Source organism: Emydura macquarii, unplaced genomic scaffold (genome assembly GCF_026122565.2).
Source record: "Emydura macquarii macquarii isolate MOO-44397 ecotype Brisbane River unplaced genomic scaffold, CSIRO-AGI_Emac_v2 contig_573, whole genome shotgun sequence".
NCBI classification, from domain to species: domain Eukaryota; kingdom Metazoa; phylum Chordata; order Testudines; family Chelidae; genus Emydura; species Emydura macquarii.
This window is the reverse complement of record NW_027130710.1, coordinates 84,714-98,018: the sequence shown is the minus strand read 5'-3', so window position 1 is coordinate 98,018 and position 13,305 is coordinate 84,714. Positions and strand designations below refer to the sequence as shown.

The 13,305-nt window shown below is 47.7% G+C and overlaps 1 protein-coding gene across 1 annotated transcript in view; it reads right to left on the bottom strand.

Annotated features, from left to right (window-relative positions):
• Nucleotides 1–13,305, bottom strand: part of LOC137147877 (zinc finger protein 585A-like) — a 48,507-nt gene that overhangs the window by 26,144 nt on the left and 9,058 nt on the right. The window contains 3 exon segments of the mRNA XM_067540270.1: nucleotides 8,792–8,833; nucleotides 8,835–10,275; nucleotides 10,636–10,749. Of these exon segments, the coding sequence (XP_067396371.1) occupies nucleotides 8,792–8,833; nucleotides 8,835–10,275; nucleotides 10,636–10,749 (1,597 nt within the window).

The window sequence follows — 13,305 nt, the reverse complement described above, 5'->3', positions numbered from 1 at the left end:
CAAAATGAGGGTGTCCAAATTAGCAGTTACCACTCGAGAAAGAGAGTTTGGAGTCACTGTGGATAGTTCTCTTTAATGTACAGCAGCAGTCAAAAAAGCTAACTGAATGTTAGTAACCATTAGGAAAGGGATAGATGATAAGGAAGTTTATAGCACAATGTCACTATATACATCCATGGTACGCCCACACCTTGAACACTGTGCAGTTCCGGTTGCCCCATCTCAACAAAGATATATTAGAAATGCAAAATGTGCAGAGAAGGGACACAAAAGTGATTAAGTGTATGGCACAGCTTCCATATGAGGAGAGATTAAAAATACTGGGACTGTTCAGCTTGGAAAAGAGACGACTAAGGGGGAATATGATAGAGGTCTATACAATCCTGACAGGTGTGGAGAAAGTGCATAAGGAAGTGTTATTTACTTCTTCACGTAACACAAGAACCAGAGGTCACCTTCGGACATTAATAGGCAGCAGGTTTAAAGCTGGGATTCTCAACAGCACCAAGGTGACTGAGGAGCACAAACCCGACTGACCTCTGTGGGACGGGTGCTTGGCTCTGACTGTGAGCAGGATTCAAAGCTGTGCAGGGAAATCTCAATGGCTTTTGAGTCCAACGGCTTAATCACTCGTCCATGAGAGCTGGGGATAAGCAAAGCTTCAGGGTAAAAGAAACTGGGGATTAAACCCCATGGACTTTACCAGCTGCATGAAGGTAACAGCCACTGTGGGCTGCACCCAGAGCCCTGCTCTTCCACAGCCATCCTTTGGTCTTTAAGCAACATGAGAAGCAGATTCTCCTCCTGCTCCCTGAGAGCCTCTTGTTCTCTTCTGGGGGGGTCAGAGAGGACACATTGCAGAGAGGAACCAGCCAATCTGGGACCCCAGCCAGGAGGAGCAGCAGCAGCCAAAGCAGGGACCTCTGGTCCTCTGGAGATTGAGAGACTTTTCTTGACTTTGACAGGACTTTCTATGCCCTGTGCTGACAGGCTGTTTGAGCCACCCCCTCCCTCCCAATTTCTGCCCCTGAGCATCACCTCTCTTATCCTCTTCTCTCCGCTCTGTCTTCCTCACCTGTCCCCTTCAGTGGCTCTCTCCCTTACGTTCAGCTGGGCCCCTCCTAACCAAACCCAACAACGAGAACAATCTGTGCTACTAACCTGCCATTTGCTGCCCCCACATTTGTCACTCCGCTGGTGCGTTCGACCCCTTTCCCCTGCCTGTCTGTCTGCTCTGTTTAGATTGACAGCTCCTTGTGGTTAGGAACGTCTTCCTTGTCTGTGTTTGTACAGCACCTAGCACACTATGATCCTGGTCTGTGACTGAAACTTCTAGGGCTAAGGGAATAGAAATAAGTAGGGCTGTCATGTGATTAAAAAAATTAATCGTGATTAATCGTGAGAGTAAACAAATATTTGCGATTAATCACACAGTTAAACAATAATGGAATACTATTTAGTTAAATATCTGTGGATGTTTTTTGTATTTTCAAATATTGATTCCAATTACAACACAAAATACACTTTAGATATTTTTTATTACAAATGTTTGCACTGTAAAAAAGATAAACAAAATAAAAAGTATTTCAACTCACCTCATAAAGGCACTGTAGCGCAATCTCTTTCTCATGAGGGTTGAACGTAAAGACGTAGAATTGGGTTTTTTCCATAGCTCCCTTCAGTTGAGTGCGCCCATGTTTGCAAGGAGAGTGGATTTTACCTCAGGGACTCGGCCTGCGACAGGGGCAGAGAGGCTGGTGCAGGGAGGCTGAGCTCGCCAGACCTCTGTTCTTTATGGCACTGCTTCTCAAACCTTCTGTGCTGGCGATGCTGTCTGGACTTAAAAAAACTGTGACCCCTACTAGACAATATTGTCAGGACTTGCGGCTTCAGTCCCCCTTGGGGCTTGAGGCTCTGGGCTTTAGCCTGGCTCAGGGCTTGGAGCTTCAGCCCAGCTGGTCAAGGACACCGGGATTCAATCCGCCTCAGGATATCAGCCCAGCTCGGGGCTCCAGGCTGGGGCTTCCCCCCCCCCCCCCCCCCCCACTGCGCACAGACCTGCTACAGGCTGGGGCTCCTTCTCCACCCAGAGGCAGGTGATTAAGGCAGTGAAAAAATGAACGCGGTCATTTTCTTTTCAGTTAATCACAGGCGTAACTGAGATTAATTGACAGCCCTAGAAATAATAGTAATCAATCAACAGCTCCCCGGCAGGGGTGGCTACTTTGCTGTTCCAGAGCACACACAAGTTTAAACACCACTCAAGTGTGAACATTATGAATTTTTAAGGAGAGTGTGAGTGTGCGCGTATGCGTGTAAAATTCTTCATTGCATCAAGTCTTCTTTGGCAGCTCAGTCCAGCATGTCAGCTAGGCAAGAGCTGCCTTGTCCAGGCCTCAGGAGGTGCTGTGCCCTCAGGAAGATGGCCTGGGGAGTGGGTACTGTGGAGGACCAGCCTGGGAGTGGGGAATAAAGCTCCTCTGCCCCCCACTCTCTACTATCGCAAACACTGTGGAAGGCTCAGCCCATGTTGAGATAAATCATGTCCTGTACCCCTCACTAGCCTGGATTTCCCCTCTGCCACTGTCCAGCAGTGCACCTCCCCTTTTCTTAACCCCAGCTCCTACTACCTGGACCTGACTTTGCCCCTTTGTCTCCTGTGCCTCCACCTCTTTGCCCCACCTGTGCATTCAGCTTGCCTCCCCTGCACAAATTCTGTTCATCCCTCATCTCTAATTTGCCCCATTTAGCAGCCCTGCTTTCAGCAGGGAGTAGATGCTGCAGGCAGTAACAGCTGAGGGAGGCCAGCGGCTTCAGCAGATGTTATTGAGCAGACTTAGACCTCTCCGGATACCCAGTGACAGCTCAGTAGCACATGGTGTAGGGCCTGGAAGCAGTCTGAGCTATCCTTTGTGGTTGCAGAGGAGCTGGGGCTGGGAGCAGTGTGGTGAGACCAGGGGTATGAGTAGGTGGTTCCTGGGTGGGAAGAAGGGGAGTGTGGACTGGAGGCATGAGCAAGATGGATACTCTCCTGAAGGGAAAGCAGGGGCCTATTTGCTTGGTTTTCCCTCTGTTCTGGATCCCTGAGCTCCTACACAGCCCAGAAAGGGGCTGTACTTAATACATTTCTTTGTTTGATCTCAAGCACTGCATTTGGTTTAAGGTGTGTTAGAGATGCCACCTGTGGTAACAAAGCTGGTGCGTATCAACTTTTTAAAATAAATGAACAAACTGATCGTGAGCTTGCAGTGAGCAGCACTGAACATTGTAAGATGGAAGTTCCTAGGGTTGCATCTGGGACTGGGTGATATTGACTGGGGTCATTCTGATGGATAACCCAAAGGATGGCTGGCTTGTAACACTTACTCCCTAAGGCTGTAGTTCACTGCCCAGCAGATCAGAGTAAGACGTGCCCCCAAGAGATTGGGGTGACACAGCAATACACCAGTACCAATTGCACTAGGGAATGTCACACTAGGCTATGCCATGAGAGTAAGGGGATGGTTGCAATTGGGGCTGGGTGTATCTAGTGGTTCAGAGCTGGGGCTCTAGGGTAGGAGGAGCAGCTGGGGCTGGGGATCCTGAGGCTGCTTGGATTTGGGGGGTGTTTGGAGAAGCCACCACATCCAAGGAGCAGCAGAAAGGCCTGTGTTGGTGGTAGGTGCCTAGAGCCCCTGCCTCTCAGGTTTGCCTGGGATCACAGTGCCCTGAGTGACATGGTAAATGCCGGGCCCGTCCTGCCAGCGTCAGTGTAGAAACCATCCCCCCTGCAGGCCAAGGAGAGTGCAGGGTCAGGCACGTACAAGTAACATGGTGGCCCTAGGGTGCAGAGAGACCCTGCCTAAAGGCTGGTTAGATAGTTCAGTGATCCATTTCCTTTCTAGCACCCAGGGGAAATGGGGGCCTGAGAGATGAAGATTTTGGCTCAGCCAACCTAATAAGACCCTCCTGTTTGCAATGTACAGCTTCCCCCTGCCCAGATTCCTCCTCCTTCCTGGCCTAAATGAACTTCCCATCACACACTGCAAGAGAAACTGTGCTCTGGTAAAGAGATCCCCAGCTGTTGGGATTTATGGCACATTTATGGTTCTCCCCCTTTTTCAAGCCTTCCTCTCCCTGTCATGGCAGAAACAGACAAAAGCCAAGAGGCAGAAGATCATCTGGGAGTGGGAGAAGTCATCTGGGAGTGGGAGGAGCTGCCTGGGTTTGTGGAGGAGCAGGAGACAGAGCAATTCCTGCTGTCCCTGCTGGAGGAGCTAGCCAGAGCCACTGACAAGGGAAGGGATGAGGGCATCACCAAACTGTCCAGATTTCCCTGCTCAGTGAGAAGGGAGGAGAGAAGGTGCAGCAGCCACTGAGCCAATCCCTGCAGGTCAGACTGTTTTATTGCCATGACAATATGCAGCGTTTCTACGGGAGCTTCTCAGCCCTAGACCCCAAAGCATTTCACAAAGGGGGCTCAGTGGCATTATCCCTATGTTAGAAAGGGGGAAGCGTGGTTACCATCACTCACACACCAAGAAAGTCCTTGTCCAGCCAGGCAGCCAGACTGGAATCCATGGGAAGGAATGTCCTCTGAAGGCACCAACTGTTTCTCTCGTTTCCCCATGACAGTTTGAAACCAAAGGGTAAAGGACAATTGTTTCCAGTGTAACCCTGGCATCTTCTGAGGCTGTAATCAATGCTGCTGAAGCAGGAAGCAGTGTTCTAAAAACATTTTGCTGTGGGCCAGAGTTCTCCATAGCTTCCTTCTCTGGGATGAAAACCAACAACTGGGTGCCTGCTATTTCTACCTGAGTTCTTGCCAAATCCTTCCCTTTGCTAAATCTACACTTCTCTGGAGTTGAATCCTTTAGCAAACCACCCAAAATCTCAGCAGTGCTAGTGAGGAATAACTTCTTCAAACATGACCAGTTTATTCCTTTACACTGGTGGCACAGGTGTAAGTTAGAAGCTAGACATAAGCCTGGATCACAATCTCTGTTAGCTGCCTGAGGTGGGGCTTCTTGGCAAAAAATAGTTATTTATTTTCCTGCAGTTCTCACCTTCCACACTGATTGTATTTTACACCCATCTGCAGTTCCTACTAAAAGGTGATATTAACAAAAACACATTTCTATTTCCTCCACATCTGCATAGTTAGGGACAGCATATCCCAAATCATAGCATTAGCTAGGAGATAACATCAGGAGTAACCTCCTGCAGATCTGTGACATACTGGGGTACAATCCAGACTAATGAATAGCTCTGTCATCTGTGCCCTGAAACCCTGGGTGCCATACAAAGCCTTGCCGAAGTAGCTCCTACCTGGACCACACAAAGAGCCTTCCCAGCATGCAAGACACACCCTGAGAGTCTGTGTATAACTGCAGCCTGCCAGCCACACTTGGGTTATGCTCTGCCTCTCCCCAGCCTTCTTTATACTGCAGAGTGACCCCCAATGCACCCCCAGTCCCAGATATCCCCTGTATTGTGCTGGATGCCCTTTATGTATGTCCTGTACCGCCCAGCCCTCAGCTGAACGGTACCAAATATACATTAAGTCCAATAAACCTTTAAGAGAATAATATGCCCACTTATTTCAAACAGTTATTCAGAAACTTCAGTTTCAACACACTGGCTTATATGAAACTATGCAAGTTTATTATCTACAGATAGATTATAGGAGTACAGGCATGAGGCATAAAAGTCATAAATGTTACAATAAAAATAAAGATAAAACTCTTACTAACACATAAGTAAGAAATTATCTTAGTTACAAAGCATATTTTTCTCAGCATGAGTTTTAGTAGTCTTAGGTCTGGTCTATACTAGAGAGTTTTGTCAACAAAAAAATGCTGGTGTACACACTATAGTCACCTCCCTGCTTATAAAACTGCTCCATTTTTTCAACAAAATAAAACCACCTCCACAAGAGGTGGAGGGATTTTGTCGGCAGAGCTAGGGCAATGCAGTATCAATGTAGACACTGTGTCCCCTTAAAGAGGTGGAGGGACTGTAATACTTGTCAATTTCATGGCTCGCTAGAGCATCCCGGCTGCGAGCCCAGGATGTTGGCAAGCTGCAGGCAGGTGCTGCCCTGCTGTGAACCCGGGGCGTGGGAGGCTGCTGCTGAGCTCCTGGCTCAGAGCCAGGACCGGACAGGACACGTAGGGCTGCAGCTGGCTGTGACTGGGGGTGGGGAGAAGTTCCTGCGTGGCTGTCCCAGCCTGGGACCGGGAGTGGGGGAGACAGCCCACAGGGAGCCAAGAGATGGGATTCTCAGTTCCCCCCACACTTCCCCTTAGGTCAATGGAAGTGCTTCTTGTGAGGACGCACTCCACCGACCCAAGGACAGCAGAGTGGACATCCACCACTGCTATAATTATAGCGGTGGTTGAAAGTCAACATAAATATGTTGACTTATTTTTCTAGTGTAGACAAGGCCTTAATGACCAAACTCTTTAGGTCAGGACTTCTCTACCAAAGCTCAACAGCTGTGTCATTTTGCCTTCTCAGGTGCAGAGAATGCGATAGGCATGGAGAAAGGGGGGTGTCTGCCCTTTCTTTTTATAGTCCTCTCCCCACTCTGAAAAGCATTTCCAGCTGGGAACAGATCTAGGCAGCCTGTGTGGAAGGGAAGTTCAAACTGTTTCTTTCCTAAAAATGTAGATTTTTTTGCCTCTGCCCCTTTCCCATCAAAGAATGGCCACTTAGCAGGTAATGGTCCATCAGCCTTATTTACACTTGGTTGAGGCATCAATTACCCTTTGTCTCTGAGGAATTGGTTTTGGCCAGTCCCCACATTTATCTGGATAACATGCTATTAATCCTGATTGCAGCTTGTGTTTATTACTTCACATATAACACTGCTATGTTCATTTTGCCCTGATATTCTAGATCGACAAACTATGAATTTTTACTTGGTACCTCACAAGACATGCCTGGTACAAAAATTACTCCAAGAGTGTGTAGAGTGTGAACACAGGGGTATAGTCTGTCAGAAGAACCTGGGTAACAACTATCTTGGAAAAAAAATACATGGGCCTTTTGTCTAGTTCCTAATCACTTACTGTGGAATTCTCTCCTGGGATCATGAGACAATATTGACCTAAACAACTGAACAATTCTACCTGTAATCAGTTACTTCAGTTGGTTGCACAATTTGGGGTGTGATGTTGTTCACTATTTCAGATTGGAGATTTCAAAACACTTGGTAGCATATCCAATAGCTTGGAATATTTTCTCCTGTTAACTGAACTGCAGTTGATGTTTCTCCATGTCATCATGGAGGGGGCAGAGAAAAAACAAAACTAACATAAGAAATGACTATCACAGGAAAGAGTCATTTTCTCAATATCCCCAATAAATCTGAGCTACACTCTGGCAAATCCAACTAATAGCCAGTTTATGTGACCAACTGGTCCTCAAAAAGAGGAAAACCCACATCACAGAGAGGTATAAAATACATATGGTTTCACGTAACTAGAAATTCCAGAGCAGATTAAATTTGATGACTCAGAATCAGGACAAGAGATTCTCCCATTGCATTTGCCTGTCATACATTTGAATCTGCTTCACTCATTACTATTGAGTCACATTATTTACAAAGGTTCTAGCATCATAATGGAAAAATACAAAAAACTGAACAAAAACTCAACCTCCCCATCCACAAATAATCCCATCTCAGTAAAAAAATCCTAGAAGACAGTTTGCCAACTGTTGGAAACTAGGATTTAAACGCCAAATGATTACACTGCATTTGAGATCCATTCAAATTCCCCTTCCAGATCTGTGACTCTTTCATCTGAGGCCCTAAATGACTATATTATAGTGTCAAAGAAAACAAAGTGTGATTCCCAAGCCGAGGGCTGAGAACTCTGAATCATGTCACACACTGAAAGGTGGAGATGTAAATAATGGAAAAGATACATTCTACAGGGCTCAAACAGGAATTAGGTAATTAGGAAGTTGGGAATCCCTCCAACTCACCACTACTTTGTCAATTGTCACAGAAGTTGAAAAAGCATTTTTCCTCTCCCTAATCCTGCTCCTTCTCTTTGTTATATTTAAATATATTTAAAATGAGAAAAATGGTACAAAACCCAACTGCTATTCAGCACAACCCAGTCCAATGTGAGAACAAATGAGAATGAGTATCCCTGGTGGGCGTTCCTCATGACTAGCTATCCATTTGCACTGGGAGGAAAAGTATAAATGCAATGCCCCAAATTTGTTTAGAATAGGAAAAGTGATGGAGGTTAAGTCAGGTCCTGAGGAAATTTGATAAATGATCCTGCCTACTATACGTGGGCTTCCTGTTAAAAAATAGCTGTGTTTTTACATCAGGATAGCTAACTCAAGCTAGCTAACTCCATGGAAAATCCTAGTGGAAGCAAGGCCAAGTAGGTTTATCCTCCATGTACCTAGTTGACGTCACTCCTGGTTCCCCCACCTGAGGTTGATTGATATTCCTGGGGGAGGGACACACACTTCTATGACACAGACAAAAAAGTTGATGAAAGACTGTAGGAATTATCCCAAGGGAGAGTGAGCTGCAAAAGCAGACAACTCAGATAAAAGACGTGAAAGACTGTGGTGACACAAATGCTGCCTTAAAGCTCTATGTGGGAAATAGCAAAAGAAAAACAATCTTTTCTCAGCCCTAAACAAGGATTTTATGGTCTTTATCTCTCTTGCAGCTTCTCTGATGATAAGTGAGGACCAAGCTCTGATGGAACAATTTCCCACATTTGGAGCATTCATAGGGTCTCTCTCCTGTATGGATTTTCGGATTTATAAGGTTTATAACCGAGGGAAGGCTTTCCTGCACTCAAAGCATTCATAGGGTTTCTCCTGTGTGGATCCTCTGATGTATAAGAAGGTTTGATCGCCGAGAGAAGGTTTTCCCGCACTCACAGCATTCATAGGGTTTCTCCCCTGTGTGGATTCTCTGATGTGTAATAAGGTTTGAGCGCTGAGTGAAGGTTTTCATGCACTCACAGCATTCATAGGGTTTTTCCCCGGTGTGGATCCTCTGATGTGTAAGAAGGGTTGAGTGATCAGTGAAGGTTTTCCCACACTCCAAGCATTCATAGGGTTTCTCCCCTGTGTGGAGCCTCTGATGTTTAATAAGGGCTGAGCGCTGAGAGAAGGTTTTCCCACACTCAGAACAATCGTAGGGTTTCTCCCCTGTGTGCATCCTCTGATGTCTAATGAGGTGTGAGCGCCAAGCCAAGATTTTCCCGCACTCACAGCATTCATAGCGATTCTCCCCAGTGTGAATCCTCTGATGTGTGCTAAGGGTTGAGCGATCAGTGAAGGTTTTCCCGCACTCACAGCATTCATAGGGTTTCTCCCCTGTGTGAAACCTCTGATGTTTAATAAGGGCTGAGCGCTCAGTGAAGGTTTTCCTGCACTCACAGCATTCATAGGGTTTGTCCCCTGTGTGAATCCTCTGATGTGTGATAAGGGCTGAGCGCCAAGCGAAGGTTTTCCCACACTCACAGCATTCATAAGGTTTCTCCCCTGTGTGAATTCTCTGATGTGTGATAAGGGCTGAATGCCTAGCGAAGGTTTTCCCACACTCACAGCATTCATAGGGTTTCTCCCCAGTGTGCATCCTCTGATGTCTAATAAGGTGTGAGCACCAAGCAAAGGTTTTCCCGCACTCACAGCATTCATAGGGTTTCTTCCCCGTGTGGATTCTCTGATGTGTAATAAGGGCTGACCGCTCAGCGAAGGTTTTCCCGCACTCACAGCATTCATAGGGTCTCTCCCCTGTGTGAATCCTCTGATGTTTAATAAGGGCTGATCGCTCAGCGAACGTTTTCCCACACTCACAACATTCATAGGGTTTCTCTCCTGTGTGCATCCTCTGATGTCTAATAAGGTGTGAGCACCAAGTGAAGGTTTTCCCGCACTCACAACATTCAAAGTGTTTCTCCCCTGTGTGGATCTTCCGATGTGTAATAAGGCAGGAGCAACTATTGAACTTTTTCCCACACTCGACACATGTGTTATTTGTTTCTCTCGTGGGGATTCTCTGCTGGGCCGTGGTTTCCTTGAGGCCGTGGTGAGTTCCCCGGAAATTAACAGCTTTACTAACTTTCTGCATTGGCTGGTTTCCCTGCTGCTTCTCTGGCCTGTGCTGACTCTCACAGGACTTTCCCTGCTCACAACTCCTGGACACACTCCCTTTGCATTTTTGCAATAACACCCCATGTAGTTTCACTTGCTCATCATCTTCCTGCTGGGGATTCTGCTCTGTGGTCTCACTCACCTTCCCATCACCTGCTGGGTCAGAGAAAGAAAAACCTTAGAAACAGGAACGGAAAAAGGGAGAACAAACCAAAAGAACAGCTGGAGATGGAGAAAAAAAATCTGGGACTGAATTTCCACAAACTCTTCCTCAAAGGGGAGTGAGGAGAGGATCAATTCTGAATCCAGCTCCCACCCAAACACTCAGGGAGAAGCGAGTTCAGGGAAGAAGCTACTGCCAGGAGTCAGTCAGGATGGGTAGGAAGCCATCAGCAATGTCTGCCCTTAGGATGTGACACCTGCTGGGGACAATCTTGAACTCAGAGAGCTCACAATATTTTTTGTTTGGAATCCCAGCTGTTTCCTTCAGGGATGGACAGTTTAATGATCCCTCACCAGTGCAGCTGCCTCTCAGGGTCTCTCTTTCCTCTGAGCCCTGGAGACCTGGGGCCCTCAGCTCTTCCCCTCGCTCCAGCTGGGAGATGACATCAGGTTTAGAAACTGGAAACCCTGCTCAGAGGAAAGAAGACAAGTGAGATCAAGTGAATTCATGGGACATTTGTCACACACAAAAAAAGTTCCTTTATTTTAACCCCACCCATTCTGAAGCCAGCACCCCAGGTGCTCAAATGTGCAGGACGCTCTTCTTATTAAGATTTAACTGTGCCCATGTCAACTAGGAATGAACACAACCAGACACACGTGATCAAAGGGGCAACTAAATCCCATCTCCCAGAACGGGAAGTTTTCAGCCAAACAGAAGTCCCTCTGGAACTGTTCCTCACTGACAGAGAGAGGTCCACAGGCACTGCCAGAGGGGAAAGGGAGAGGCCTGACACCTGAGGGGGGACACTCAGAGAGATGAGGAATGGCAGACAGGCAGCTACCCTTGTCAATCACTATGACTTCCATACCTCTTCCTCTACCTGCTCTCACCCTTCCCCATCTCCTGGGATTGGGAAGCAACCAACCACTCTTTGGGTTCTCTCTTCTCCTCCCCTCAGCCCTCCTCGCTACCAGTTCTCCCAAACTTCCTGCTCCCCAGCCACTTTCACCCCATCATCCCACTGTCTGAATAGTTCCTTGGTCCTGATTCCCAAGAGCTCCTGCCAGAAATGTGTCCCGTTGCTCCCTCCCATTGCTAGCACTGCTACACAGCACCCATGCTCCCTGTACTCTAACCAGCACCAACCCTTCCAGATCCTTGAGTTCCATTGCTTCCCGCCTTCCCTGGCATCTGAACTTCCTACAGCAGCTGTTCCATGTCATCCCTATCCCATACCACTGCCCCCAGCCCTCCTGACTCATAGGCTGCAGCCAAGGGAATGGAGATCAATGCTGTAGCAAGGAGCACAGCAAAGTGCTCCACGTGGGTCCCTAAGCACTGGGGTCCCTGCTGGAGCCAGAGGGAGCGGAGCACTGATCTCCCGTCCCCCTGGCTGCAGAAGGGAGATGCTGCCTAGGGACCCAGGTGGAGCACACGGGGTTACAGGATGCATGCCGTTTCCCTGCTGCAGCCACGGGGATAGGAGATCAGCGAGGAGGAAGGCCTGCAGTGGTTAGGGGGCAGGGGCAGGGAACTGCTGGCAAAGCAGTCAGGACCCACCATGCTTGAAGAGAGGCAGGACTCTAAAAATCACTGCCTTCCGGTTTGTCCTGCACTTAACAGTCCACCCAACGTGACTTAGATGCCAGGCCATGTGCTTCAGTGTGTAGTGAAAATCACTCATCTACACTAGTGCTTTGTCCTCGAGTGTGAGACATACTGGGAGTGATTTGTAGGTGTAAAATAGTGAATGTAAAAATGAGCACAGTAGCATCAAAACGTTTACTTTAAAAAAAAGGATAGTTAAGCACTGGAACAAATGATGTAGAATGGTTGTGGAATTTCTGTCACTGGAGGTTTTTAAGAACAGGTTGGAGAAACACCTGTAGGGGATGGCCTAGATAATACCTTGTCCTTCCACAGTGCAGGGGAAGGGACTAGATGACCTTCAAGGTCTCTTTCAGTCCGACATTTCTATAAAGGAGCTATTCCTTCTGCTGTCTTTCTCTATCTCCTAATGTCTTTATAGAACCTTTTCTTATCGCCTACCCCTGGTTTGAGAGACTGAGCTCCAGCCCAGTCTACAACATCTGCACAGTTATCTATAGCCCGCCATCTCTAATCTGGGGACCCACGCTGGGAGGATAGCTCCCACAGGCAGTGCAGACATAACCATAATGTGCTACTTCCTAGACTTTGCTTTTTGCAAGGGTGAGCCACACAGTTCCACTATTCTGAGACAGGCCATTCTAGAGGCAGTACCCCTTTGTGTCATGATGGCACTTCAGTGAGTCCAGATGATTTCAGACTCCTTGTAAACACCATCTCTTTTGGGGTGCTGTAGCCAGTAGGCAGTTGCAACACAACACAACGCAGCCTTTTCAGACCAAGATCCAGTTGCTTAGGCCATTGTTTCTCAACCATTTAAGAAGCAAGTATCCCCTAACTTCTGAAAATTTGAATAAGTACCCTGACACTCAATTTTCCAGGGGATTTTATATTTACAGACTAATGTGAGCCATATGTTGGAAGAAGGGCTGAGTATATAAGGCAGGTGTCAGATCTAGTATGGGTAGGGTTACCACCTTTACATCTGGGGTGCACAACTCAAGTATGTACCTGGGCTAGAGGTGATGTTGGCCAAAGCTAGGAGGCTTTGAGCAGCATGCCAATGCTGGGGTATATAAAGCGCCGTGCCAAATTTTTTGCCATAGATTTGAGAAGAGGAAGGGGTGAGAGAGAGACAGGGAAGGAAGGCGAGAGAGAGACAGGAAAAGAGGCAACTGGTAAAATCTGGGGCTGTCATTGGGCAGTGAAATTGACAAGTTTTCTGGGCACTGGGCTTTGAGTCAGGGAAGGGGCTGCCACCTGGGCAAGTTTCAGGCAGCTGCTGCCTGGTTGTCAGCCTGGGAGGTGGGCGACTGCCACCCAGTCCGAGCTGGGGCAGGAGGCTTCTGCGCCAGCTGGGACCTAGGGATGTGGGCAGGCGGCTGCTGCCCATCTTCAAGCCAGGGTGCTGG